Source organism: Talpa occidentalis, unplaced genomic scaffold (genome assembly GCF_014898055.3).
Source record: "Talpa occidentalis isolate TD23 unplaced genomic scaffold, MPIMG_talOcc4v2.1 talOcc4.9, whole genome shotgun sequence".
Lineage (NCBI taxonomy): Eukaryota > Metazoa > Chordata > Mammalia > Eulipotyphla > Talpidae > Talpa > Talpa occidentalis.
In genome coordinates this window covers 64,204,599-64,231,532 of record NW_023605305.1, presented here as the reverse complement: position 1 = coordinate 64,231,532, position 26,934 = coordinate 64,204,599, and the positions used below count along the sequence as shown (strand labels likewise).

At 45.1% G+C, this 26,934-nt stretch overlaps 1 protein-coding gene across 1 annotated transcript in view; it reads right to left on the bottom strand.

Annotated features, from left to right (window-relative positions):
- Window positions 1-23,348, bottom strand: part of FYB2 (FYN binding protein 2) — an 84,734-nt gene extending 61,386 nt beyond the window's left edge. The window contains exon 1 of the mRNA XM_054691541.1: window positions 23,100-23,348. Within this exon, the coding sequence (XP_054547516.1) occupies window positions 23,100-23,348 (249 nt within the window). The remainder of the gene's footprint in view (window positions 1-23,099) is intronic.
- Between the last annotated feature and the right edge of the window lie 3,586 nt (window positions 23,349-26,934).

Genomic DNA, 26,934 nt, shown 5'->3' with positions numbered 1-26,934 from the left:
AAGATGATAGGTGAATGAATGGATCAGTGAATAAACATTTATAAAATTATCAGGTTCACATTGTTCATGAATTATAACTGTACAAAATTTTAAACTGTTTCCCTTAGAAGAGCAGCTTAGAGTGCACACAGAAATTATTCAACTGCTGTGATGTCAGAAGACAACCTTGAAAGAAGCCCTGGAAGAGAGCCCTTGGCACTGCTGATCTGGACTGAGCAAGCTATGGAGAGTAAAGGCCAAAATGATTCCAGATATTGTGGGAACAACATAAGATAAAAGACAGTGGTATTCTCTAAACAGAAAGGGTTTATCTCTTAGATACAAAAATTAACCAAGGAGGTAGCAACCCGCCAAGAGAAACAAAGACATTGCTATTTCAGAAGAATAGGGAGACCAGTATGAAAATTAAAAGTCTGAATCCTTGTTCTTTAGATATGGTGTTATCATAATTACATGAATTTACTTAACCAAGCTAGGGGGAAGAAGACTTCATCAAACAGACATCTCTCAGTCAGTATACAGGGATCTAAAGAATATGGTAGTACACTGTCATATACCATCTGCTTCGTTGTCCCAAGCCACAGCCAGTCAGTCTCCACATTCTCAGGCCTTAAGCCCACCCCTCTACCTTCTTCCATTCCATACTCATGCATATCTTGAACAGCAAATAGTAACAAACATCGGCACTATTTGCCTATTTGTCATGCAAGTATCTTACATGATAGCTACACTTTTTTTAAAAAAAAGATTTATTTATTTATTTATTTATTTATACAAGCACTGGGTACAGTCAGAAGCGCGGGAGGGTGAGAGATTTCACCAGAGCCAGAGCGGGGAACAGAACAGGCAGACTGATGATACACTGCTGAAGGGAGCAGCGGGCGGCAGGAGAGGTCTGCGCGCCATGTGGGACCCTCGCTCTGTGGCCGGGGATAGAACCGGCACTGCAGAGGCAGTGGGCAGCCTCACAACCCGGCGCACAACCGCTGCGCCATAGGGGAGGCCCAATATCTACACTTTTCTAAGCAGCTAACCTGTTCGAGGTCACAGCAAAGGAGGATCAAAACTGGGACTTAAACTCTGGATGACCCAGAGTCATCCTCTATTCTGGACGCCTTAAACCCAATAATCTGTTGACAGCTTTAGATTTTATTTTGGCTAATACATTTTTAAAATAAGTTAATACATGATCAAATGAGCATAAATATTACAATATTAGTTTCTGGGAATTATTTTTCCCCTTTGCAAAGTATTCCCCTTTGATAACAAAGAATTGATAACTATACATTTTTCTTGTCTTATCATCCCTATCACCAACCCATATGCATTAATGTCTGCAATAATTCTACAAAACAGTTATTATCATCCCATTTTACAGGTGGCGGACAGAGGCCGAGTAACTTTCTCTACTTCACAGTTAGCATGGGGTACAGGGATTTGAATACAAGTCTGTTTGACATAGGATGGGACAGCTGCAAATTATTCTGCTGATATATCTTACAAATGAAGCTCCAACTACAATTATTTGTTACCTCACAGACATTTTATAATCAGTTTTGCACATGTCACACTTACTTTAAAATTGCTAAAAAGTACCTCTGTAACATCTTTTAAACAAACTAATAAATCAAAATCCCAGGAAATCAATTTGTATTTGCTTTTAAAACATTGCCCCAGATTTTGTGCTGTTTATACCAAGGTGCACAAAACAGTAGATCTAATGTAAATGGGGAATTTAAAAAAATTAAATAAATTATATGGCTATCGTGACACTATCTTGGATTTTCAAGGCAATTCTATTTTAAAAGGTGATAAGAAAATGGGAATCTGATAAAGTACAACTTAGTGTTATTACGCTTCCAAAATATAGCTGCAAATGAGAATAAATTCTATGTGAAATCCCACATCTCGACTTCCGGTTCATAGGCTATTGAACAGTAGCTGCCCTGTTCTCTCTGGACTTTCCCCTGCTATGCAGGCTGCTGGGGCCACTCTTCGGGCTTGGTTTCCTGGGTGTACATCTACCATGGCACACAGCACACAACTGGGCAAGCTGCCACAAACAAGGATTGCAGGTGCTCAATAAATTGGTAGTGACTAATAAAGTAAGAACACCTGAATTCCAAAAGGAGGCGACACTGTTTTGATGCATAATTCTTGGTTTTAAAAGTAAATTCATTTGTGAATTTCCACAAATTGCTGAATATTGCCTTCTACAAGATAAAGATAATGGCAACATCAATGGCAATGATTTATCACGGTTAAGCTGAATATTCTCCTGGCAAGCACTCACAAGAGTCTTAAGGAAAATGCAAACTCAAAATCCAAAGCAGAGCAGGAGGTAGCAGAAGCCAAGATATTATGAGCCTAGGAAGAGAGGCAGAAATAGCTGTCAAATCCTACCTAAGATGGAAAGAAAGAAAAGTCGATTAAAAATAGCATCTGAGTCAACCTTCATGAATAAAAGTGCTTCGATCCAACCTTCACTACTACAAGAGCTATAATAATGGCAAAGCAGTGTGTGTTCCTGGTACCAGTGATTAATTCTGAAGCTCCCAAGGAATGGGGGTGGATAAGAACAACAGAGCATAGAAGTGTTGAAATCCTCCCAAATGCCCTCTGAAAAGGCACAGGATATAGAGAGATTAAACATTTCCATCATAAAGGTATAAGAATCAATAATTACACACCCCAGTACCTGTCAGGTCAGATCAATACTTTTCATCTTGTCTGCATCTGTGAAATGGGTTTATAGAGTCCACCCCATGGGGTTACTGTGAGGCTTCAGTTAATAATGTTTACATAGCCTGGCCTCTGGTCAGTGCTCTGTGAAGTGCTGTCCTCTTCTACTTGCAATACCATCTGCTGCCAACAGGAGGTACTTAGAGCTCCCATGCCGCCAGAAAAATTCCTTCTTCTCTAGCCATGACACAGTCTAGCTGACTTTAAAAACATTCCACAGAACCTTGTGAGGTCTAGTAAGACCACAATCCTTCCTCATCACAACACACAACACCTGCACCACATTATAGCTGCCTACCCCCCAGTCATAATAGTGGGCAATGGCTGGCCAATGATGCACCTTCTCCTGAAACATCATGCATATATCCTGCTTACCATGGTTATCAGAAAGCCAAGCTACCCTGTTAACAGAAGGATTATCCCCGCAGACCTCTATCATATCCCCAGCTGAATCCCATTTCTCACCCTTCCCATACCTCCCCACACCTTCCACTGAGCTCTCTGGAACTCACAATCAGGGGCTAGCACAAGTCCTCAAGTCCTCAGCCTCTGCTATGAATACAACATCTGCCCCTTTGCTCTCACACTGGTGTCCCCCTTAAAGATAGAGCTTCCCCTGATCCTCCCTGCAGTGTGACCTTTTTCTCCCACACTCCTCTATTCTGGGGTCAGGGGATCGATAAAGTGCTCTCTTCTCCATTGCCACTTCAAGATCTTTTCTTCTTCCCCAAACATAAACATACCAACTCCTAGTACCAGTACACCAGACAGAACTCATTGCTCCCTCTTGAAGTCACCTGCAGTGGTCCTGGATGCTCTCCACTGACTGAAGATCTCGCTTCCTGCTCTCCTCCGTTACCACTCTGAGGACATGGGGAACCCTTCCAACAACCTTCTGACATCACTTCTGATGGCCTTGTTTTCCACTCAACCTCAGCCACAACTTCCATGGATACACCTTCGACTCCAGTCACCAATACTGGACCATCATTTTCAAGTACCCTACTTTTGGATCACCACCTCCTATCTCACCCGCTTATTATTCTTGTGCCCCAACCCCAGCAATTCTTTGGTTCCATCAAATTCATCCCTGGGCCTCAACACTTCTTCCCTTTGGGGGATAGTGTGGGCTCCCTGCTGTCTTCATTTCCCCAGATTCTCAGCTGACATCCCACAGACAATCGCTTAGTCTCTTTAGACTACATCTACTCTCATATCTCCCTCCCACTACACACGCACATATGCCTAGATAAAAGCAGGAAAGGTGCCTAGAATTCCAAACCTGGTTAACTGTCTTCCTGTCCTTTCTCTGCACCTGGAGCATACCTAGGCCAGCTCCCACCTTGCAGTATGTATGGCCTGGAGTTAACTACTGGAGCTGGAGCAGGCGGAAATGTGGTGTCTAAGTTAAGGAATCAGGATTTTATTCAGTAGGTTCTCAGAAGCTTCTAAAAGTTGCAAGCAGGAGAGTGACACAAGATGACCTACTCACACAAATCTCATTAAAGCATCATTTCCCCAAACCTCCTGCCTATCCCAGTTCTGGGTCAGGAGTCTCTGTTTACTACTGCTCAGCATGCACACAATCTACCTTACCATACCTACTCACCATACCCTCTGCCTTACCATACCTGCTTACCATACCCTCCACCTTACCACAATGGCTTATCATACACTCTACCACAACAATCTCTCCCACTCAACTCAAATTTTTCTGTCTATCACTCTATCTTCAACGGATACCTGAACCAGGTAAAAAGAAGAACTGAAACTGTTTTTTTTTTTTTAAAGATTTATTTTTATTTATTTATATAAGCACTGGGTACAGTCAGAAGCGCGGGAGGGTGAGAGAATTCACCAGAGCCAGAGCGGGGAGCAGAGCAGGCAGAAGGACCGAAGTACACTGCTGAGTGGAGCAGTGGGTGGCAGGAGAGGTCTGCATGCCATGTGGGACCCTCCTCTGGTGGCCGGGGAGCAGCCAGGGATCGAACCGGCGCTGCAGAGGCTGCGGGCAGCTTTGCAACCCAGCGCTCAACCGCTGCGCCACCGGGGAGGCCCCAGAACTGAAACTGTTAATCCCCATTGAGTGAAGGCACCGATGTCAACCACTCTCTAGCCCAAGTCTACATGTGGCATCAATGAAAGTAAAGAATTAGTTTGGCTTGGTCCACTGTGGGATCCTTCTTGAAGGAGGATAGGTAGAAGGATAGGTAGGTTTTCACTGGGAAGAAAGGAGCCATGAAGGCACTTTGGGCTAGAGGAACGCCTTAGAGGCAGCAGCCCTCATGTTCCAGGTGAACAGAGGACCACGAAGCAGGTGTGAGGAAGAAAGTCATTCTTCTTCCCCGAGGCCACTGTCATTGTGGCCTTCAGAAAACTTTTACTCAAAGAGGTCATAAGGAATTCCAGTGGCCTTTGAAGAAAAATAAGAGATTGTTTTGGTGCAGCCTTTACATGGATTTAATGTCACATGGCTCTGCCACTTTGTCTTAGCTCTGCCTCCACTCTTCCTTTCAGGACCTTTCTGTCCACCCATCATTAATTATAGAGGTTTTGGAACTTTCATGACACATTCCAACAGTACTTTGGCACCACCACAAATAATCATCTCCCCAGCACCCAACATGAAAACTTGTGTGCCAGCCCCGCCTCCACAAAGTCCCTGCCGCCCTGCCCAACCCTTCTCAAGAGCTCTGCCTCCGTTTGTTCTTCCTCTTTGAAAAACAGCTTGGATTCTCTAAGATTTAGTTTCAGCATTCACAAAACAACACTCATTTAAGTCTATAATCCTTACACAAAATCCTTGGGCCAGATGTACTTTGGCATTCGGACATTTTCCAATTTCCGAAAGGTAATATAACAAATTCTGTTCTGTGCTGCCCAGTGTGGGCAGCACTCTGAGGCAGCACTCTGCCATCCAGCGTGGTACTATTCTGTAGTAAAACACATTCAGGTCTGCCGAATTTTGGATAAATACACACCATAAAGGTCTCAGGTTGGCTTGGGTAGGCTTTTGATACCAAAATAGTTATGGAGGCTAAGTGTTTTTCAGAGCTTACTGATTTTGGAATGGTGGGGAAGGAATCAGACACTTGTTCCTGTCCCTTTCCTAGGGTTCTTTCAAGGCGTAAAGAAGAAAGAGAGAACAATTCCCTAGCTCCAATCATAGTAAATGGCAGCTGTTAATGTAGCTATTTCCATTCAGCTGGTCATCTTCTTCTGAGCCATTTGCAATCATTTTCTAACTGGTGACCGGCTGGCCTGAGTCAAGCATCTCTTCATGACCTGCTGTCTCTAAAACGCAGTTCTGGTCATGTCCTTGCATTTTGAAAAAATTAATAACATTTCACATTTATCTATCAATTCAGGTGTCAATTGCTTTGCTCCTTGATCCAGATCACCTTATACCTCTGATGTCACAATCATGCAAAATCCCTGGGCTTCCCATAACATGTCTTCTTTCCTGCATCACTATAGCCTATGCTGTACCTGCCACCTGGAATGGTCTTGCTAAACATCTCTTGCTCCAATTCTACTTGTCTTTCTAGCTCAAATGCTTCCTACTCCAAGAAACCCTTCACCACTGGTTCATTTTGAACTCAACCTCTTCCCCTCTCAGACCTCTTCTGTCACTGGTTCTAAAATCTGATTGTGCAGGAGAAACTCCCTGAGCACCCCTGAACCTGCTCCCCTGAGACAGACTCCCAGGGGGCCATAGGTTTTGAAATGATCTTGAGAGCTGATTGTATAGCCAGTGAGCACTAGGTTGGGAATCATGTTTTATAGCATCTCAGCTGCAAATCTCTTTTGGTCTCATGCCTCTCAGCATTTTCTAAGTCCTATTATAATCACCCAAGTGGACACCTCATCACCCCCAATTATCTGTGAACTCTTTGAAGGCAAGTAAATAAGCATACCTCTGTAGAGTCCAGAGGTTCAAGCATGCTGCTTTACTCCCAGCAAGTACTCAATAAATATGTGCCAACAAAATTGATGAAAATGAATGAAAGGGTTTCTGGAGCAATGGCATAGAGCAAATGTTTAAAAAGGCTTTCATAGAGAACGACAAATTAAGTACATAACAATGATGCATCTGAAATGAAGTTCTGATCATGTCACCTCCCTTTAAAACCATCAATGGTTCCCCATTTCCCTGATCAAAAACTACACAAATTCCTCAGCCATGCACATCACACCGGCTGGTCTTTCCCTGCCTCCATCTTCAAATTCATTTTTCACAACCTCCTGCCTCTAACTCACCCCGCCAGTAAAACTGAACTTGCCTGTGTGCATTCGTACTAGTCCACCTGCCTGGAATGCCTTGTTCATATGCATTTGCCTAGTGAAACTTACTCATCTTTTTTAGTTGAGTTGTCAATCCCTCCTAGAAGCCTTTTCGCTGGGCTAAAGAGTAGCATTTCATGCTTTTAAGCACCTTTTGCTTACCTTTATCTTTCCATTTATTTAATCTTATTAAAACCATCGATCTATGTGCCCACTTTACTCCCCATCATGCTGTGAGGCCCTCTGGGGTATGGGCCAGACTACGTTCTTTTCACTCATGCTGCTATCACTCTGTTATGCGCACAGAACACAGGTGACAATTCGTGTCCTATTGAACAGCGTTGATTAGAAAACCGTTGGATGTATTTATAGATGGTGACAACTGAGGAAAACTTAGGAGTAATTCCAGATAGAAGACTAGAAAGTCACACTGCATTCTTGTCATTACATTCCTAGGCACCGCACACAGCAACATATGTACTTAGCCACAGCAACTAAAATCCTGCAGCAGACCTCTGAATGATGGCCTGGAAGGTGAGGACAGATGCCAGTCAGTTTTCTGGAGCTTGCTCAGGTCGCATTGCTAGCCAATGGCTGAGCCAACATTGGCACCAGCCCTGATCTCAGAGCCTGTGAGCTTTACACAAGAAGCCGATGCTACAGTGCACCTGTCCTCTTGTGACAGTTTGCATTTGTCTTTCCCCAAGTTCATCCAACAATCACTTGCTGCATGCCTACTCTGGGTACCATAAATGTATCAGAGATGCCCTCATGGGATCCATGGTCTTATGGAAAGGTGGGCAGGTAAGCAGGAATTACCAGTGCCCCACGTCCTGCTGGGAAGGGCTCACCGTGGCAGGCAGAGACAAGAGTCACTTGGTTTGGGGGAACGAAAAGACCTTCCTGGAAAAAGCCAGGCATGAACAACAAATAGGAGCTTGGCTATCTGGAGGCTAGGGGGCCTGACAGGTAAAAGAGACTTTTATAAGATCTCAGAGGCTTGGGCGCTGGCAGCTGTGGGTTTCCAAAGCTGGGAGCAAGGTTGAAATGTGAGACTGGGAGGGGTAAGAAGTGGGGCTGAGGCTGCAGCCTGAAAGGCTGCACAAGCCATTAAAAACAAACCTAATGCACATTTGCATTTTTATGGTTCAAAATACTTTCACAGACTATGCAAGGAGATGGAGACTTAGAAATCGATATTTTGCAGCCTCCACCCCATGCTCAAGGCTCAGGCCAGTATAGAAACCCTCAAGCACACGAAAACAAAGAAAGCTAACTATTAATTTCCAACAAATGAGGTTTATGATGCCTGTTATGTAACCAAGAAACACCCCTCCCCCCCACTGTACTCCAGAGTGCTTTGAGATAGTAAAACTTCCTCAAGACAGTAAAACAAGATAATTGCTGGTTAACTGCATTTTGTAGTGGGGGTAGGGGTGGGGATGTGGGGGTCTCACAGGAGAAAATGGGCACCAACATCTTGAGATACCAAATTCAAAACGCAGCTCCCAGCAAAAGGGCTCAAATTTAACTTAGTTAGCAGTCTGGGGATAAGGGCCTGAAGCTAGAATTCACGATCTCTGCAAACAGGCCAGTTCTCAAACCACCCCATTACCGGCCTCTCCCTCCCATCCCTTGCCTGTTTGGCACTGCAACGTGGGGCAAGAACAGGGAGGCTCCACTAAATCTGGCTGCCAGCAAGGTGGAAAAATTGACCACAGAGCATCCTTATTTGAAAGGACTTCTTGCTCTCTGTGCTGCCCTCTCAAAGCCCAGACAGAACAGTTTCTCAGTGTCCTGGGGTTTATGACAGTTTTATTTAAAGTGTAATTTACTGAAGACTGAAAAGAGGAAGGCTGAATAACTTCTTTGAGCCATTTTATGGTTTTCACCTACAGCACATGATGTAAGCTCCTTAGCCAATGAGGCCAAGTTCATAGGTTTGTTTTTTCTATCAGAGTCCCAGCTGCATGAAGAAACTGTCAAAGAAATCAAAACACCAGTCTAAATGCAATGGAGACAAACTTTACAGGTGTTAGATGTTTCTGTGTTTTAAAGAAGAGAAAGCAGCTCCTGTTCCATTTTCCTGTCAATCCAGTATCTTCTTTCTCCAATCACAGTGATGGGAGGCAGCTTTATAATGCACTGCCGGGCCTCCCTGGTGGCACAGGCGGTTGAACGCAGCGCTGTGAAGCTGTCCGCAGCCTCTGCAGTGCTGGTTCAATCTCCGCCGGCCTTGGAGCAACCCACATGGCAAGCAGATCTCTCCTGTCTCGCATGCTGCTCCCCTCAGCAGTGTATTTTGTCAGTCTGCCTGTCCTGTTCCCCGCTCTGTCTCTGCTGAATCCTCTTACCCTCCCGCGCATCTGGCCTGTACCCTGGCTCTTATATAAATAAAATAAATTTAAAAAATAAAAGGCACAGCCACTCACTACTGTCATCATCACCTCCTCCTCTACCACCACCTATGCCCCCTACCACCCTACACCATGCCACAGCATTCAGTACCTTCAGGTGGAAATTTGATTTCACCAAACAATCGGGCAGGGCAGGTATGATGATTACATTTTATAGCTAAGGAAACTAAGGCTTGGAGAGAGAACAATTTAGCTTAGGGCTTAAAACCCATGCTATGGATACTGGAGTCAGAGCATCTGTGCTTAGATCCTGGCTTTCACTTTCAGTGGGGTGACTTTGAACTTTACCTTCCTCATGGCAGTGGGTCAATAACAAAGCAACGATAATAGTATTCACTTTAATGCTGTCTATTAATTTTGACAATCCATGCTAAGTTAGCACGGTGTCTAGCCAACGATATATTTTCCATAAATACTGTTACCGGTGGTGTTGACTTTTGCATCATTATAAAGAGCTAGCTCAGATTTTAAAATGAAGTTGATTCCAGAACTCAAGTTCTTTTCTTTCTACCATATTGGATTAGACTCATTCACACACTATTTTGTTTAGTCTTCCATAATGCTGTCTTGGAGACATGATTAATTCCATTTTACAGATGAGGAACTGAAATTGGACGGGCTGAGTTACGTGCCAAAGATTAAAGAGCTAATCAATATCTGGCCTAGGCCTTCTGACTTCAGTCTCCTAGCTTTTTCTAACATAAATTAGTATGGCCACAAACAATTTTTACCAATACACAGTCATGAAATGCAACAGAAGAGTGTTAGCAAGGCCCTTTATCTGGGACAAAATTTCATTATCCAAAATGAATGCTCAACAGCCACTGTGCTTTCTAAATATGTATTCTGCTAATCCACTCAGTAAACCTTGGGATTTTCTTGACTCAAAGAACTAGCAGAGCCAGAGCCCCTAGTGAGAAAGGTTTACAGCAGCAATTAGTTACACACCAATCCTTGTAAAGGCTCCCAGCACCAGCTCCCGACTCCCTCACCTTGGGAGGGTGCCAGCTGTGTGGGGCCAACAGCACACCCCACAGCCCAGCTGTCTCCTAGAAACAAAGCATCCCTGGACCCGTGAAGGGAACCATGAACTGATGGATTTGCAGAGAACCCAGGTGCTGTGGAAATGCACTGACGTGGACAGACCTGGGGTCCATTCTTCCCTACAGGCTGACTCTAGCAGAGTTAACTCACACTCCTTGTGCGAGGAAGGGGCTGAGTAACAGTAACTGTCCCTCTCTCTGCCTTCTTCCTTCCTCAGCTTGCTCCATCGAAGCGTGTTAATCCTCTACATTACATGTGACCCCACACTACCAAGTCACACATCTCTAGGGGAGTCGTCACATCCTCATCACAGAGACCATTCACAGACTGTCTTGTGAACAGTGCCCCCTGGAGGTGTACAACTCAGCCCGCCCTCACAGACACGTGGTGAAGAATACTCAAGGAAGTAAGGGCAAACGAGCTGTTTTTAAATGTCAGGAATCTAGAAAACCTAAATAAGGGACCAGGAAAAAGAGTAACTATAAGAAAGAAAAAATCAAAATCAACAAACAACTATGAACCAGAGACACACTATGGGACCTGGGGGGTGGGGAAAGGAGGGATTGGGGTCAAAATAAGTGGGTTGCAATTGTATGGGGAATATAAAAATAAAATTAAAAAAATAAAGACAAAAAATAAAATTAAAAAAAAATAAATAAAATGTCAACAAGGGGCCTCCCTGGTGGCACAAGGGGTTAAGCACTGCACTATGAAGTAATCTGCAGCCTCTGCAGCACGAGTTTGATCCCCAGCAGGCTGTGGAGCAACCCACATGGCACGGCAGACCTCTCTTGTCCTGCCTGCTGCTCCCCTCAGCAGTGTATTTCAGTCAGTCTGCTTGTTCTGCTCCCCACTCTGTCTCTGGTGAATCTCTCACCCCCGCACACCTCTGGCCTGTACCCCAGCTCTTGTATGCATAAACAAATAAATGTTTAAATAAATAAAATGTCAACAGGGACCATTCATTCATTCACTCACTAACTAGGGGTGTCTATTATAGGCTAGGGTGTGTGCTGTGCATGTGGAAGTACGTTGTCAATAGGATACAACACATTCTTAGTAACTTATTTTCCTCTCATCTACCCCTCTTATTGCTCTCAAAGCTGCCAATCTTATCTGCTTCCGCTACCCACTGCACTGAAGGGACCCCTATCTTAGTCCTCTCGGGGTTTCCTAACAGTGCTTGGAGTGGAGGAGACAGTGAATATCTGATGAGGGAATGAAAGCCCCCATGAGCTCCCACATTTCATCCTCTGCCTGAGATGCTCTTCTTCCTTTTCATTGTCTGAAAAATAACCATCTTGCTTGACTCAGCTCAGTTGCAACTCCCTGAGGAAGCCTCCCATCAGGTATCAGTGAGCAGTAGTCCCCCCCTGTGTACATCCCAAAACCCTGTGCTACTCTCAACTGCATGTGTGTTACACCAATGCTGTCTTTTGCATTTCCCCTTCCATCCTAGACAAGTGCCACTCTAAGTGCACAGAGTGTTGAGAACAGAGGTCCAGGCTGAAAAGTTTTAGGTTGGAATTTATCGCTAAGAATTCTCTCTGTCACCTTGACAAAGTTATTTCAGTGCTCTGTTCCCCTATTTCTGATGTGTGAAATGGTGCCATGACTATTCGTATCGCAGCACTGCCATAGGCATCAAAACTGACTGGGGGTCTGGCACAGAGGCGGCCAGGGAATATTTTAATGAGGGTAGTTGTGATGTGGCTTAGGAGAGGGGGAGAAAGAGGAGGAGGACGAGGATACTGATGATCATCATGATTATCACGGTGATTTGGACAATGATGAAATGATTACCTGTGGCAGAGAAAATGCTCAGGGAAGATGTACAGAATTAACGGGCCTGGTGGTTTCAGATGGGAACATTTTATCTGGTCTGACAGCTGGCATTTTACTTTCCTATTGTGGGAAGTGCTTCCATGTTGGCCCCATTCTTCTGCATTCACTGACATAAGTATCTGTGGGTTTTCTTGGAGCTTTCTCTCCAGTCCACCTTAGTCCTGCTCACTTCCCTTCACTCGCCTCTCCATTTCCTACCATCACCCCAGCCGAGCCACTGACACTAGTGTCCAACAATGGGCAGCAAGAAACCTACTTCAAACATTCAGTTCTGCTCTCCGTAGGTTCACAAATCATTCTGTTTTTTTTTTTTTTTTCAACCATGACACAGGCTCTGAATAAAGACTTTGGGGGGAAGAAATGGCCAGACTAGACCAGCATAATGGTAGCTGAATAATTCTCCCTCCTAAAGACATCCATGCTCTAATGTTTAGAACCTGTGAAGATGTGACCTAATAAAGTAAAAAGAAATTTGGAGATGTGGTGAAGTTAAAGATCTAGAGATGAGATCATCCTGAATTATCCAGATGACTGCAATGTAAGGGTCCTTTAAGAGGAACGTCAGAAAGTCAGTCTTAAAAGGATGGCAGCAGAGAACACACTATTGCTGACTCTGAAACTGGAGAAAGGGGCCAGGACCAGTGAATGCAGGAGGCCTCTAAGTTGAATAAATCAAAGCAAATGATTTTTCCTGAAAGCCTCCAGAAGGAACATAGTCCTGATGAACCCATTTTAGACTCTGGATATCCAGAGCTGCAAGAGAATGAATGTGCAGGGTTTTGAGTCACTGAGTTTTTTGGAATTTATATAGCAGCAATAGGAAGCTCTGAAAAGAAAACTTCAGGGCACACAGTGATCAGGACAGGCTAGGTTTTGTTGTAAGCAAGTAGCTCCTGACATTGATGCTAAGGCTCTGCTCTTCATATGCACCAGGGCCCCACCATCTAGTGATGAGGCACTTTCAACACATGGCTTGACAGTCATGGAGCTAGAATTTGAGCCAAATGTTTGACTTGAAGCCATCAGATGCTCAGTCTTATCACAACTTTTTAAGCCACAGAAGCATAAAGAAATATGGAGACATTAAGTTGAAAGTTATTGTTACAAATTCTTCTTGGAGTGAAACAGTGAGCTTGCCAATAAATACAATGTTCCTCACTAATCTTCTTAACCTCCACATGAACCAGAAAATTCCCCTTCTGTCAGGTTTAACATTTTTGAATGTCAGCACTCAAAGCAGTGTTTGAAGACACTCTGATTCAACTCATCCTTCTATTTATTCATTCATTCATTCATTCATTTATTTATTTAAAGATTTACTTATTTATTTATACAGAAGCTCGGGAGGATGAGCAAATTCACCAGAGCCAGAGCGGGGAGCAGAGCAGGCAGAAGGACCGAAGTACACTGCTGAGGGGAGCAGCGGGCGGCAGGAGAGGTCTGCGCGCCATGTGGGACCCTCCTCTGGTGGCCGGGGAGCAGCCGGGGATTGAACCGGCGCTGCAAAGGCTGCGGGCAGCTTTGCAACCCAACGCTCAACTGCTGCGCCACCAGGGAGGCCCTCAACTCATCCTTTTACAGATGAAGATTCTGGAAATGTGCTCAAAGTTGTCCATAGACATACTACCAAGGGCTAAGACTGCTTCTGAAAATAACACTACTTTATATCTGGGTGGGAGAACTGCATTTCAAGTGAACCCTTGAATCATTTTAATAAAATACACTCAGATAGTATTATTTCAACAGTTTCAGGTAGGAAAATTGAGACTGAGGAAGTTAATGTCCCCAGGGGTGGAATTTAAACTTGAACCTTTGGAACACTTGCCCATGGCTCTATCTTGTACTCCACAGCTCCCACTGGGAGGGTGAGACCCTCTCAGACCCAGTGCTGATGATGGAAGGGCAATAATAGGGACTCCTTCTCATCCCTTGTAGCCCCAACTCCACACTGCACTCCTGGGTTGGAGCAGAACATGGGCAGGAGGTTGGCAGACCTTCCCAAAAATGAGTCTACAAGTTGAGTATTCTCTCAGTCAGTTTTCTGAAGCTAAAAGTCAATATAAAATTCTCACTCTAAAACTGGCAAATATATGAGAGTTCTCTGTCTCACAGGTAAGGAGGAATGCTTTCATCTGCTATTTTAAGGAATTTTAAGAAAGAGTGCAGCTATTTTGAAGCAACTTTTTAGATAAGGTGTGCTGCCAGGCTCTGTTTTTCTACTGGGAGATTTATTAATCTCATTGTGAGCGCATGCTATGAAGGGAGACCTGGGGAAACAGTAAGAACATGTGATGATGCTGTTTCCCCCAGAGGTTACAGGCAGTCCAAGCTGCTTTTGTTTTTCCAAGCAGAGATGCAGAGGCTAGTTGTGTCCCTGGGTTCTGTGGTGATGCCTCTCTTCTTGAGATGCCTCTCTTTTTCAGCTCTCTCTGTACTTTTGATAGGCTGGTACCACTGTTCTAGAACTTCTATAACTTCTGCTGTTACAAAATATGTCCTTTAAACCTTCAGCTTGAAGGTCTGAATCCTATCCTAGCTGTGTGACTTTCAGCAAGTTACTCCACCTCTCTGGGTCTTCTCAGTGGGAGTGCCTCCTGCCTAAATGATAGAGCCTGCCCCAGAGCTGCTGTGAGTGAATACATATAAATCATGCCCCATTTAGAGAAGTACACAGTCAATATCAGCTGCTGCTACTGTTCATAATAGTCATGAAAAAAATATCACACAACCCCAAAGAATTTCCATTTCCTCATGTGTAAAATAGGGATTTTTTTTTTTTTCTCTCTCAGATGATTCGCAAGTTTGAATGAAAAAGAGCATCTAGGTGCAGGGACTAGCACAGAGTGGGTCCTCTGCCAATATTACCTTTACTCCTGGGCCAGGGGTCCAGCAAAAGAGCCACGAGGCCAGGCACTGGGTGGGCACTGGGGGAAGGCAGAGCTCAGAACATCTGGCAGCACATCTATGCTAATTCATTTGTCTCTGAGAGTTACAGATGCAGGCATTAGGGTCCCGTCCTCAGAATGGAACAAGGTAGAAAAACACATCCCACATCTGAGAATCTACCTAAGATCTCTACCACCCAGCTCAAAGTTACTGGCCTGACAAACTGGGATCACATGGGCGTGCTGATGCTAGGTGCTTTCTTAGGTATATCATCTCACTCACGAAATCCTTGTTAGTAAATAAGAAACAGAGGTCCCCAGGGGAAAATATTTACCTATAGGAACATGCACATGCACCCCCCAAATTCCAATCCAATGCTGTTTGTTGGGTGGGTACCACAACCAGGAGAAATAGCCTCTGAGCACAAACTCTGAAGCAACACTGTGTGAAAAGACAAAACACAGGAGGAGACTCTGGGTGACTTTTCAGGGTATAAAAAGTCACACTTCCCTGTTATCCTTTAAGGACAGATTTGGACTTTTAGTGATGAATGTAATTTAGCATACACACATACTGATTTTCAGTGATGCACACTTAAAACTTACATAATGTTAGAAGGCAATTTTACTTCAATTAAAAACAAGTTTAAATGTCAATCTTGCTTTCTTTTTTTATAATGACTTCAAATTTATTAGAAAACAAACAGACAAACCAACCCAACCTTCCCCAACAATGATTTTCTTATCTAAAGTCACACACTAATTGTTGAGATAAGCTACTAGCCGGTTCGGTTCACAAAAGGTAAGAGTTGGGAAAGTGGTTTCAATTCTAACATCTTCTCTGCTCAAATTTTGGATTAAGGGGAATTTGATCATACCCACAAGCATGAATATTTGTACAGGACTTTTAATTTTATTTTTTAAGATTTATTTATTTATTTATACAAACACTGGGTACAGTCAGAAGCACAGGAAGGTGAAAGAATTCACCAGAGCCAGAGCGGGGAGCAGAACAGGTAGACTGAGGAAGTACACTGCTAAGGGGAGCAGCGGGTGGCAGGAGAGGTCTGCGCACCATGTGGGACCCTCGCCATTGGCTGGCCGGGGATTGAACCGGCGCTGCTGAGGCTGTGGGCAGCTTCGCAGCCCAGCGCTCAAGACTGCACCACCAGGGAGGCCCAGGACTTTTAATTTTTTTATACTAGAACTTTCAAACACATGACCCTAGGTAACCCTTAAAGACAAGATCAAATAGATAATAGAAAACAGAATCTGAGAGAAGATAAAATGCTTGTTCAAGTCCATGTAGTAAGTGGACCTAGTCTCAAATTCAGGTCTTCTGATTTAAAACTTAAAACTCTGTCCCATATACCACTCATGAGGATAGTGATAAAAAGGAACCAAACCAAGAATTAAGAATAGGTACTCAGGAAACAAATATGTCTGAGATTGAATCCTACTTCTGCACATTCTTTAAAATGGGGGAGGATGAAAACCACACTATCAGAGTAATAGGTAACCTTAACTTTTTCCAGTATTATGATCCAAAATTAAAGTATTATTTCTGATGCACATTATTTGTAGCTTTTCAGTTTTTAATATGTCCTAACAAAAAGTCAAATTAATCTTGAAAAATGTTTAATCATTCTTTAAAAATCAACCCAGGAGATTGCTATTTTAGATTTTTACAGGTGAGCAAAACCAAACCCAAGTCAGAGAGCGGGGAGGAATACTGATGCACCGTCTCCACTGTGGGAAGGAGTCGACACGTCTCAGGTTTCTTCTCTGAAGAGCTACGCTATCTTTTTAGAGAGGTCAAAATGAGGGGGATGGGAATTGTCTGGGGACTATAACCGAGATGAAGATGCGTACATTGTGCAAAAATGAAAAATGATGTAAAAAATATAAAAGAAAAAAAAATAGGGCACATGGTAGAAAACAGCTCCCAGGTTGATGGGCAAAGGCACTCCATGAGCATCACAGCAATTCTCTAATTTGCTGATAAGGTCCACATCTGAGTTTGGTTAACCTGCTGTACTCCAGACCGTCTAATTTAAGCAATAGACATTTATGGCCTCCTGGCTCTGGAGGCCAGAAGTCCAAAGCGTCAACTAGGTGGGTTCCTTCTAAGGGCTGTGAGGGAAGGTGCTGTCCAGGCCTTTCTCCTGAGCTTGTGGATGGCTTTCTTCATGATCAGAGGTGTCCTCCTGTCTTCACACTGTCTCCATGTGTGTCCATATTCCTCCTGTTTATAAGGACACAGGCCATATTGGATGGCCACCCTGGTGACTGCACTTTAAACTGATCACCTCTGAAAAGACCCTATCTCCAAATAAGGTCTTCTGAGGTTCTAGGGGTGAGGAATTTGACATATGGATTAGGGGGGAAAAGTACATGATTCAAGTCCGAACAGTCCATTCACTGCTGCTCTAACTTGTTCTGTTTGTAGCATGGCCATCCTTTGAGTTCACAGAACTTTTCAAGTTCTTTATATGTACTGACTTACTTAAACTTCAGTTGAATGCTTAGAGGTAGATACCATTATCTCCTTTTATAAATGAGGTATCTGGGGCACAAAAAGATATAAGTAACTTGCTCAAAGTCCAACTGCTAGTCAACAGCAGTTTCAGAAACTAAACCGGTCAGGCTGGCTCAGAGCGGGTGCTTTTAAGCACCAGTGTGCTGTTTCTGGGATCTTCTGTTCTCTAGGACATTCTGGGCCACACCTGGATTGTTTTAAAGGGCTGGGGTCTTGCAAAGTGGGAAAGACCAACTGTGATGGTGGAGAGCGGGGAGAGAGGGGCTAAAGAGGGCCTCTCGAGGAGGTGATAGCTGAGTCTTAAATGAAGTAAAAATCAGTGTTGTGGAAGGAAGAATGTGCATGTGGAAATGGCAGGCTGGAGCACAAGAGGCATGAGGCAGGGAGGCAGGAGCACACAGGGCAGGTGCCTGAGCTTGGGTTTGGGCCCAACTCTCTAGGCACAGGGGACAACAGAAAGAGAATGATAAGGTCAGGTGTGTCTCTTAGAACCATCTCTCCAGTGGAGACCTGCTGCTGCCTAGTTTGGAGGAGGCAAGACATGGCTTATGGGGTGGCGACACTGGGCTGAATGCTATGGACAGAATAACTGGAATGGGCATCAGCCCTGCAGTGTGCGGGTCACCATGTTTCACCCTCAAGGAGTAAACACCGCAGTCCTAATAAGGCGGGAGCTATGTGGCCTGTCTTTAGGGACTGCAATTTTCTCCTCAGAATTTCTCTTGGAACTCACAAGCCTTGTCTCAACACTCATCCCCAAGAACAAGCTCGTCAGTAACAGACCACTTTCTAGGCATGCTCCTTCTCAGCTGGCTGGTCCCCTCTGTTTAAGTGTTACTCTGTCTTACAACTTAGTCACTAAAATTAGACTACTCAAGGGAAAAAAAAAAACAAAAAACAAAAAACACAACTTCCGAAATGGCTCTTGAAGGCTTGGTGAGTGGTTTTACAGGCGTTTAGAACCTGGTTCTAGATTTAGCTCTGGCAACAATAACCACACACAGGAAGTCCTGCAGGGTCAGAGTCTGAGCATGACCCGACACAGGGAGGTTAGTTCACCTCCCCATTTGGAGGTGTAGTTTCCTCAGTGGCTCCCTTGTCCTCCAGGATAAAGAGCAAATGGCATGCAGGGTCTCTCAATATCTGGTTTCCATTTACTTCTTAGGATTTGACTTTTTGTTTGTTTTGTTTTTCCGTTTTCTGCTCCATCACAACTAAGTGCAGGAGTGTCCTTCTGAATCCTCACCCCACCCTGGGGCTCACCTTTGCCCCACTGTCCCCTCTGCTTTCTTCCTCTTTTTTTCCCCCTGGGAAATGTTACTTACTCCTCATCTGCTCACTCTCAGTTCCTCCAACCAGCCCAGTCTGAACCTCATCTGGGTTAGGCACCTCCTCTCAGCGCTGCCATTGAAATTTACAACCTTCTTCATTCTATTGTTTATTTTATATTAAAATGACCTGCTTTCTTACATTATCCCATGCCAAACTGAGCAACTAACAGGTGTCTACAATAGTTCTCAGAAATTCTAAGATAGGGCTTAAGCATAGATGTTTGGTAAATATCTGCTGAATGATGAACATTGCCTAGAGACCTTCTGTCAGAGAGTTTACTCTCAAAATTAGCAAGACCATGTATTGAGCACCTTCCATATTGGAGGGACAGAGAATGAGTTACATAATTTCACATTTTCCCTATGGGGTTCAGGTTCCCCATCTCTAAAATAGGAGTTTAGACTATTGTTCTCTGAGAAATCTCCCAACTCCTGCATTTTATTATTGGATGACATGTTCAAATAACTTGACTAAAAAGAGGTAGAAGTAGAAATATAAATCTTTCAACTGCAACTCCAAAGCTAGTTCATTAAGAATTCAAGTACCATTTTGTAAACTCCATGACTAACCAGCACTCCCAGTTCAAAAATGCGTGGTGATTCTTTCCAGCCAAGACTGTGTGTCTGTGTGACAACTTACCTGGCTAAGGGGAGGCACTAAGGTATAAACTTACCTTAAATTTAGAAAAACTCATTAACCTCTCTCTGGGTATCCAAACTATATAATAAAAGATTTTTAAAGAATTCTTGAGCCCATGTTTATGGGGGACAATGATACTGTTTTTTAGAACTAAAAAGAAAACTATGTAATCGTTCAGGCATTTACTGATGCAAAACAAACCTCTCCATAACTGAGTGGCCTGAAATACAACTTTTTTCCCATACCTCACAATTCTGTGTGATAGGACTCTGGGCAAGGCTTGACTGGGTGATTCATTTGCGGCATACAGTATGGATGAAATTTACCCAGTATCATCTCCCTGATGACAGGCTGGTCTGGCGGGTCCTGCTGTGGGTCCTGCCTAGCTTTGCAGAAACGCTAGAAAGTGAAGGTTAGCTGGAGCCATTAATTAGAACAGCTACATGAGGTTTTTCCAACATGAAAGCCATAGGATACAGACCTTTTACATGGGGACCGAGTGTTTTCACAAAGGAGGAAGCCGCGGGCCCACTTATGGCAAAGCCTCCAAACTCACATAATATCCCATGTGCCATGCTCTATAGGCCAAAGCCCAGGGTCAAGAAAAATGACAAAGACTTTCCCTCCTACTGGGGGGAATGATAGAGAATATGAAGTCAAGTGTTAATGCCCCTGTAGTAACACACACTAATCACTACCCTGTACCCAACACACTGCTAGATAATGTAGATTTGCCTGGATCTCTCCCTAAACTTAAATATCCTACTCCCTAGTTGGCCCATCTCTGTTGATTGACTCCTGATTTCCATGCAAACCTGTTTCATCTTAAGTATCTAAGTAAATGCTGACTCCCTTCTTTCGCGCCCTCAGGATTCACACCTGGAATCACTGATGAGTTTGCCTTTTTTTGATTACTGCAAAAGCCTCATCCCTGGTCTTCTGCTCTTGTTATTCTCTACCATCTATTTTCAAAACAGTCACCAGGTGATCCCCCTTAAAACGCAGTCAAAGCATTAGAGTGAACAACTTACAACACTCAAGTGCTCTCCATCTCTCTCAGAGCAAAGCCTGAAGCTCCTGCAATGGCTCCCTACTTGGTCTGACCCTTCTTTTCTTTGTTCACTGTGCAGTCACTCTGGCCACCTTTGCTGTTCCTTCAACACACCACGCAAGTTTCTGCCTCAGGGCCTTTGCAATCACTGCCATCTCTTTGTAAAATGCTCTTCCCTGAGATATCCACAAGGCCAACTTCCTCACTGCCTTGAAGTTTCTGCTTAAATGTCACCTTCCCTTGAAACTATTCCATTGAAAACAGCAGCCCTTTCCACTGCTTTGCCATCCTCAAATCCTTCCCTGCCTTGTATTTCCATGTTGTAATCACTGCCATTTGACCTGCACTAGGTCTCCTGTACTAGAATATATAGCCAGGCAGTTGACTGGTTCATTGCTGCAAGTGCAGCACCTGACAACACAATGCAGGTATTCAATCAATACTGAATAATATTTTTTGAAGTAACACTGATTGATAGCATTGTATAGAGTTCAGGATTTGCTACCAAGGTCTGCTTCTTACCCATCACCATACAATTGACCCCCTTTTCCAGTTTCCCCTCTCTCATACCCCTCCCCTGCTGGTAATCACTATTTTGTTGTTACAATCTAAAAGTTTTGTTTGTTCACTTATTTTTGTTTCTTTATGTACTAAACATAAGTGAAATTATAGGCTGTTTCGCCTTTCTCCACCCGACACTTCACTAAGCGCAATACTCTCTAGGTCCAGCCATATTACTGTAAAGGGCAGGATTTCATTTCTTTTTACAGCTGAGTCATATTCCATTGTGTCTACATACGTCATCTTTATCCTGAGTGAATATCTTGTTTTTTAAAAAAGCAAAATCGCCCTTAGGCTTAAAGATGAAAAATAACCCTTATTTCTCTTTTGATTTTTTCTCCTGTTCCCTGAGCAGAAAATGTCATGTAATTACATTAACTTATCCCATAAAAATATTGTTAACTCACATCCTTGTTGGCACATTTTTCTCTAAATTGCCTAACATCCTACTTGTTTTCCTGATGATGATACCTGGCTTAGAGTGGGCACTCACTACGTTATTAACAAATCTAATCTTGTGCTCCCTCCTGCTACCTACCTGCTGTATGCCATGGAGCAAGTGACAACAGTCTGTCAATTTCCTAGCCTATAAAACAGGGGCATATGGCATCAATGTCATTGTGTTGTCATGTAGATAAACTGAAATAATGGATGCCAGCCCCTACCTTGGCTCATTGGAGGGAACAAAGTAAGTCCGATTGATTTCCTTACAACCACAGTAAATCTATTCAGCCTGACATTTTCCATCAGACAGGAGCTTCTCAACCGCAAAGCGGCTGTGGGGGTGGGAGTACAGAAGAGAAGAGAGCAATACCAGGGTGCCCTGGCTTAATTTTCTAGACCTCTGCTAGTTGGACAGGAGTGATCTGCCACATGGAGACAGATGTCCTGTAGCCTGGGGCAAAGGGGAGTTTTCCGGTTGGGTGGCAGCTGAAATGGATCCTCTGACCTGATATAAAAGCAAACCTCTGGGAGAGAAGCCACATGATTCACAGGAGGAAGCAATCTGACTTGGTTTTATAAAGGAGATATGGAAGCAAAGTGCACCCTCTATCCCCCTCCCCCCCTTGGGAAGAAGTTGATTTACTAAAGCCGGGATAGTGCAGTGGAAAACTGGAGAAGAAAAGGAGATGTGGTCAGACCACCCAGACATCCTCCACCTATGCCAACAGCAGCTGCTATCCAAGAAGGTGCTTCCCCAAAGGTCACCTCTGTTCTTAGGAGCACCTCCAGTCATCTCATAAGTTAGTTATTCCAGCAGTAACCCTATTTTATGAGGGCAGGAAGCAGGCACAGAGGAAGACCTCACTTGCCCCAGGGCACACAGCTCCCGCGGAGCAGTGCCCAGCCTAAGCCACGCTGCAAAGAGCACCGCACAGCGCCCTCAGCTCAGGCCGCTGGGATTCGCCGCGCTGACGCCGGCTCAGTCCACAGGGGCGAGCGGACAGAGAAGCCAGCAGGCGCTGACACCCAGACTCGCGAGTGGGTCAAAAATCGGCGCAGGGTTAACGGCTACAGTCCCTCGAGCCACCGTCCCGCGACCCGCTGGTCACCTCACCTCCCAGGTGGCACAGTAACTCGCTTTCGGTTCTGCGCTCCCGGGAGCAAGGCCAGTGCGCTGCGGACGCCCCTCGTGTTCATTCCTCTCCAGGAGGCCGGGAGCACAGGGCGGCCCATCCCCAGGGCTCGCTGTTGGCAGGGAAGAGACCCGGCCAGAGGGAGCACAGAGAAAGCCCATTAAACAAACCGACGCGCCTTACCCCCTCCATGGCTTTCCTCCGAGGCAGCTTCTGGGAGACAAATCTGGCTTCCCAGCGCTGAATCCTGGGGCCGAGCGTCCGCTTTGCTCTGTCTGCGCTGACCGGGGAGCAACCACTTCCCGTCGCCCGGGACACACCTGGGCGCAGGCTCCTCACCTGCCCCACCTGGGCCGCGGCTCCTCCCTCTCCCGGGGCTGCAGCGTTCCCGCCGCCCGCGCCCGCGCCCGCGGGGCGCACGCCGGCCTCCATCTGCCCGGCTTCCAGCTTCTTGGCCCCGGGGTTCTTTCAGTCCAGAGACCCCACTTCCTAGCAAGTGGCTCTCTCCACTGTTCGCCAGGCTAGTTTGACAGTCACTCTCCAGAGGAGTTCACTTTTGTGCCCGAGGCCCGGGGGAGTTGCTGAGGAAGTCTCCTGTTAATTCAAAACGCCCAGGCTGGACAATGTAATCTCCATTAGTAGCAGCCCAACCCCACCCCTCACCCCCCACTCTGGTGGCTACTTCACTTCACGAGAGTCTTTCTCACCCACAGGCCCAAAGGAGAGAATCCCTATGATGGAGCTCTTGTGTCCCTCAGGCACCTGCTCAGCGGCTCAGCATTTGGATACAATATTATACTTCAATCCTACCACAGCCCCGGGGAGCAGTATTATTCCCATTTAGAAGCTAATGAAACTGAGGCTTAGAAAGATCCCCTAAACCTGCCTGTGGTTACCCAGGTAGTAAATAGAAGCATCAAGGTTTGAATGTAGGTCTGGCTGACTCTAAAGTGATTTATTTTCTGGCTTGTTTTTCTGACAGCTGGGGCTGGAAACCCAATCCTCAGTTCATAAATAAAATCCTTCAGATTTTATTTATGCATACAAGAACTGGGGTACAGGCCAGAGGTGCGAGGGGTGAGAGGATTCACCAGAGACAGAGTGGGGGACATGCAGATTGAATGAAATACACTGCTGAGGGGAGCAGCGGGAGAGACGGGAGATGTCTGCTGCGCCATGTGGGTTAGCTCCCTGGTCTGGGATGGAACTTGTGCTGCAGTGGCTGGTGATAGCTTAATAGTGCTGAGACTTAACCCCTTCAGGCACCAGGGAGGCCCCAATCCTCAGTTCTTAAGAAATGGGGTGGGAGGGGCAACCAGGGGCAGTAGGGGCTGGTAGCCAGAGCTCTCAGAGCAGGCACTCTTCTGGCTTTGTTAAGGCCCAGCTCCTGAAGTGAAAAGTCTCTCTTGCCTGGGTAGTCAGAGGGGAGGCGGGGCACTGGGAGAGAGCCCTCCAGGTGCCTATTTCTCTAACAGGTGGTTGGGTTCCCAAACCTGGCCCATGATTGCTTCTGTCAATGAATCTGCTGAAAATACAGGTCTCGAGGCCCCAAGGCAGAAATGAATTAGTTCCTCTGGCACAGGGTCTGGGAATTTGGAAGTTAAATAAGGTTTTCATGTTGGTAAGCTTCAATAATTAATGACTGCAGTAAGATATCTATTTTACATCATGACTCAGCACACACACATATACTAAAATATGCATGTACTGAAGTAAAATTTCTCCAAACAGTAATCACATTCTTTCTACATGTGATCATGTTCATGTTTTCTATTCTCTTCTGAGCCACAATGTGCTGTTTATTATTTAAAAAATCAGTGGTCAGCTCACTCCATTGCACTGATTTCATGACTTGCAGTTTGACCCACATGGTCCTGTGCGCTCTGTTCTCAATTAGATTGGGTGCCCGATGCTCCAAATTTAATAGGGGCAGGCCAAAGCTTCTCTGTAGCTCCCCTTGCACCTTAGTCCTCACTTAGGTCAAAACCTTATCTCCTATACAGTTGCAAAGAATTTAATGGAGGAATTATCTACAGAAGATCTCAGGGGGCCTGTCCCAACCCCAGTTGATAAGTAGGACATCAAATCCCCTTTGCAAGGGCTCCCCCTGGTGGCTTCAGACAGGCCTGCAAAGGCAGAGGAGGTTGGAGAGGGTGGGAAGGGCTCTCACCACCCTGAGCAAGGAAGAACTGGAAGCTGTGCCTTTTGGTTTGGTTCAGAACAAGTTACAATGGCAGTTCACAGGATGCAGTAGTAAGGATGCATTAAGTATTGGTAGCCGTTAGAGAGTTTTTGCATGTAGGCTTAAGAACCATGACTCTGCAATCCTATAGGATCCTACATTATATTACCTTACCACTTTCTAGGTCCTAAGCTGTTCCTCCCTAGCTGTTGGCCTTGGGAATGTCAACAACCCCCTCTGAGATGTATGTTCCTCATTTGTAAAACTAGATAAGAGGACTGGTAGTGTTGAATTAAGAATTAATGCAACGAGGGCCTCCCCTGGTGGTGCAGCGGTTGAGCACTGGGCTGCAAAGCTGCCCGTAGCCTCTGCAGTGCCGGTTCGATCCCCGGCCAACGGCGAGGGTCCCACATGGTGTGCAGGCCTCTCCTGTCTCGCCCGCTGCTTCCCTCAGCAGTGTATTTCGTCAGTCTGCCTGTTCTGTTCCCCGCTCTGGCTCAGGTGAATTATCTCACCCTCCCGTGCTTCTGACTATACCCAGTGCTTGTATAAATAAATAAATCTTAAAAAAAAAAACAATCTTTAAAAAAAGAATTAATGCAATGAAAATCTCCTGGTACCATCATTAGCGCTAAATAGGCCTCCACAATCATGTTCCTCGCCTCCTTCCCCTCTCTTCCTCACTTTCCAGTGTCTGTGCACTGTCCAAATGCACAGACTACACTTGGATGTTCATGTAAAACAAGAGTTCTACTTCTCTTTAATCACCCAATTGTGTTGTTACCCTGGTCCCAGGAGTAGCAGGTCGGGGTTAATAAGCACCCCACTTAACCTTATAGAGAACTCCTTCCTGCCTGCTTACCTGGGAAGGGGTGGGCAGAAGAGGTGGATGCAGAGTGCAGACATTGTGGGGAGATCTGGGATGTGAAATTTGGGGTTTTACTTAAGTTTAGCCAGATCTGTTACAGCTTAGGAATAAATAATTGAATAAAGAAATGTGAGATCCAATTACATGTGTGTAGTGGGCAGGAAGGGACACAGTGCGGGTTTTCTGATGCAGCAGACAGGGTAAAGGAGAAAAGGGAGCCCTCAGTGGCTTTTGCAGGTTTTTATTGGAATTTACCAGGCACATGGCAGACAGGGGTGCCGGGGGGGCCGGGAGGCTGGTAGGTCTCCCAGCCCCCAGCAAGTCTTCACTCTATCTGGTCTCTCCGGCATTCTGTGGTGGTCTCTGCTGCTTCTCTCTCTCAGTTCTGCTTCTCCGCTTCTGCTGGCGTCCCTGTGACACTGCCCTTAAAAAAAAAAAAATCCCAGTCTTAGCCCAGGTGAATCCCATCTATGTATGCCCACACCCTACTCCAGGTGCCCGCCATCAGGCATGCATTCAGAACCGCAGGGTTCCGTCATCTATCCTAATGGTGGAAGGGCAGAAAAGCCTGATACTTTTACCTGTGCAAGGTACTTTGGTGGTCTGTTGCTGACTGCAGGTGAGATGAGTCTCCCTATGATCATTGAACTATGGCTAAGAAAGTGACTGAGCATCTACTACCTGTGGAAAGCATGCCCCAGACCTTACAAAGATGACTTTCTTTAATCCATATTAGGATCCTCATTTTCCAGTTGAGGAAACTGAGGCACACAAAAGCTATGTCCATGATTCAAGCTGATGCTGCTAGCAAGTACAAGAGCAATATTCCAACTGGGCAGCCTAGCCCCAGAGTCCACACATAACCATATTGGTTGTTTCTACTTAAATTTCAGAGAAACGCAAAGTGATAAATTCCAGCATCTGAGAGCTTGAAGCTTTCTATGAACCCTTAATTCAGTGAGAAGATG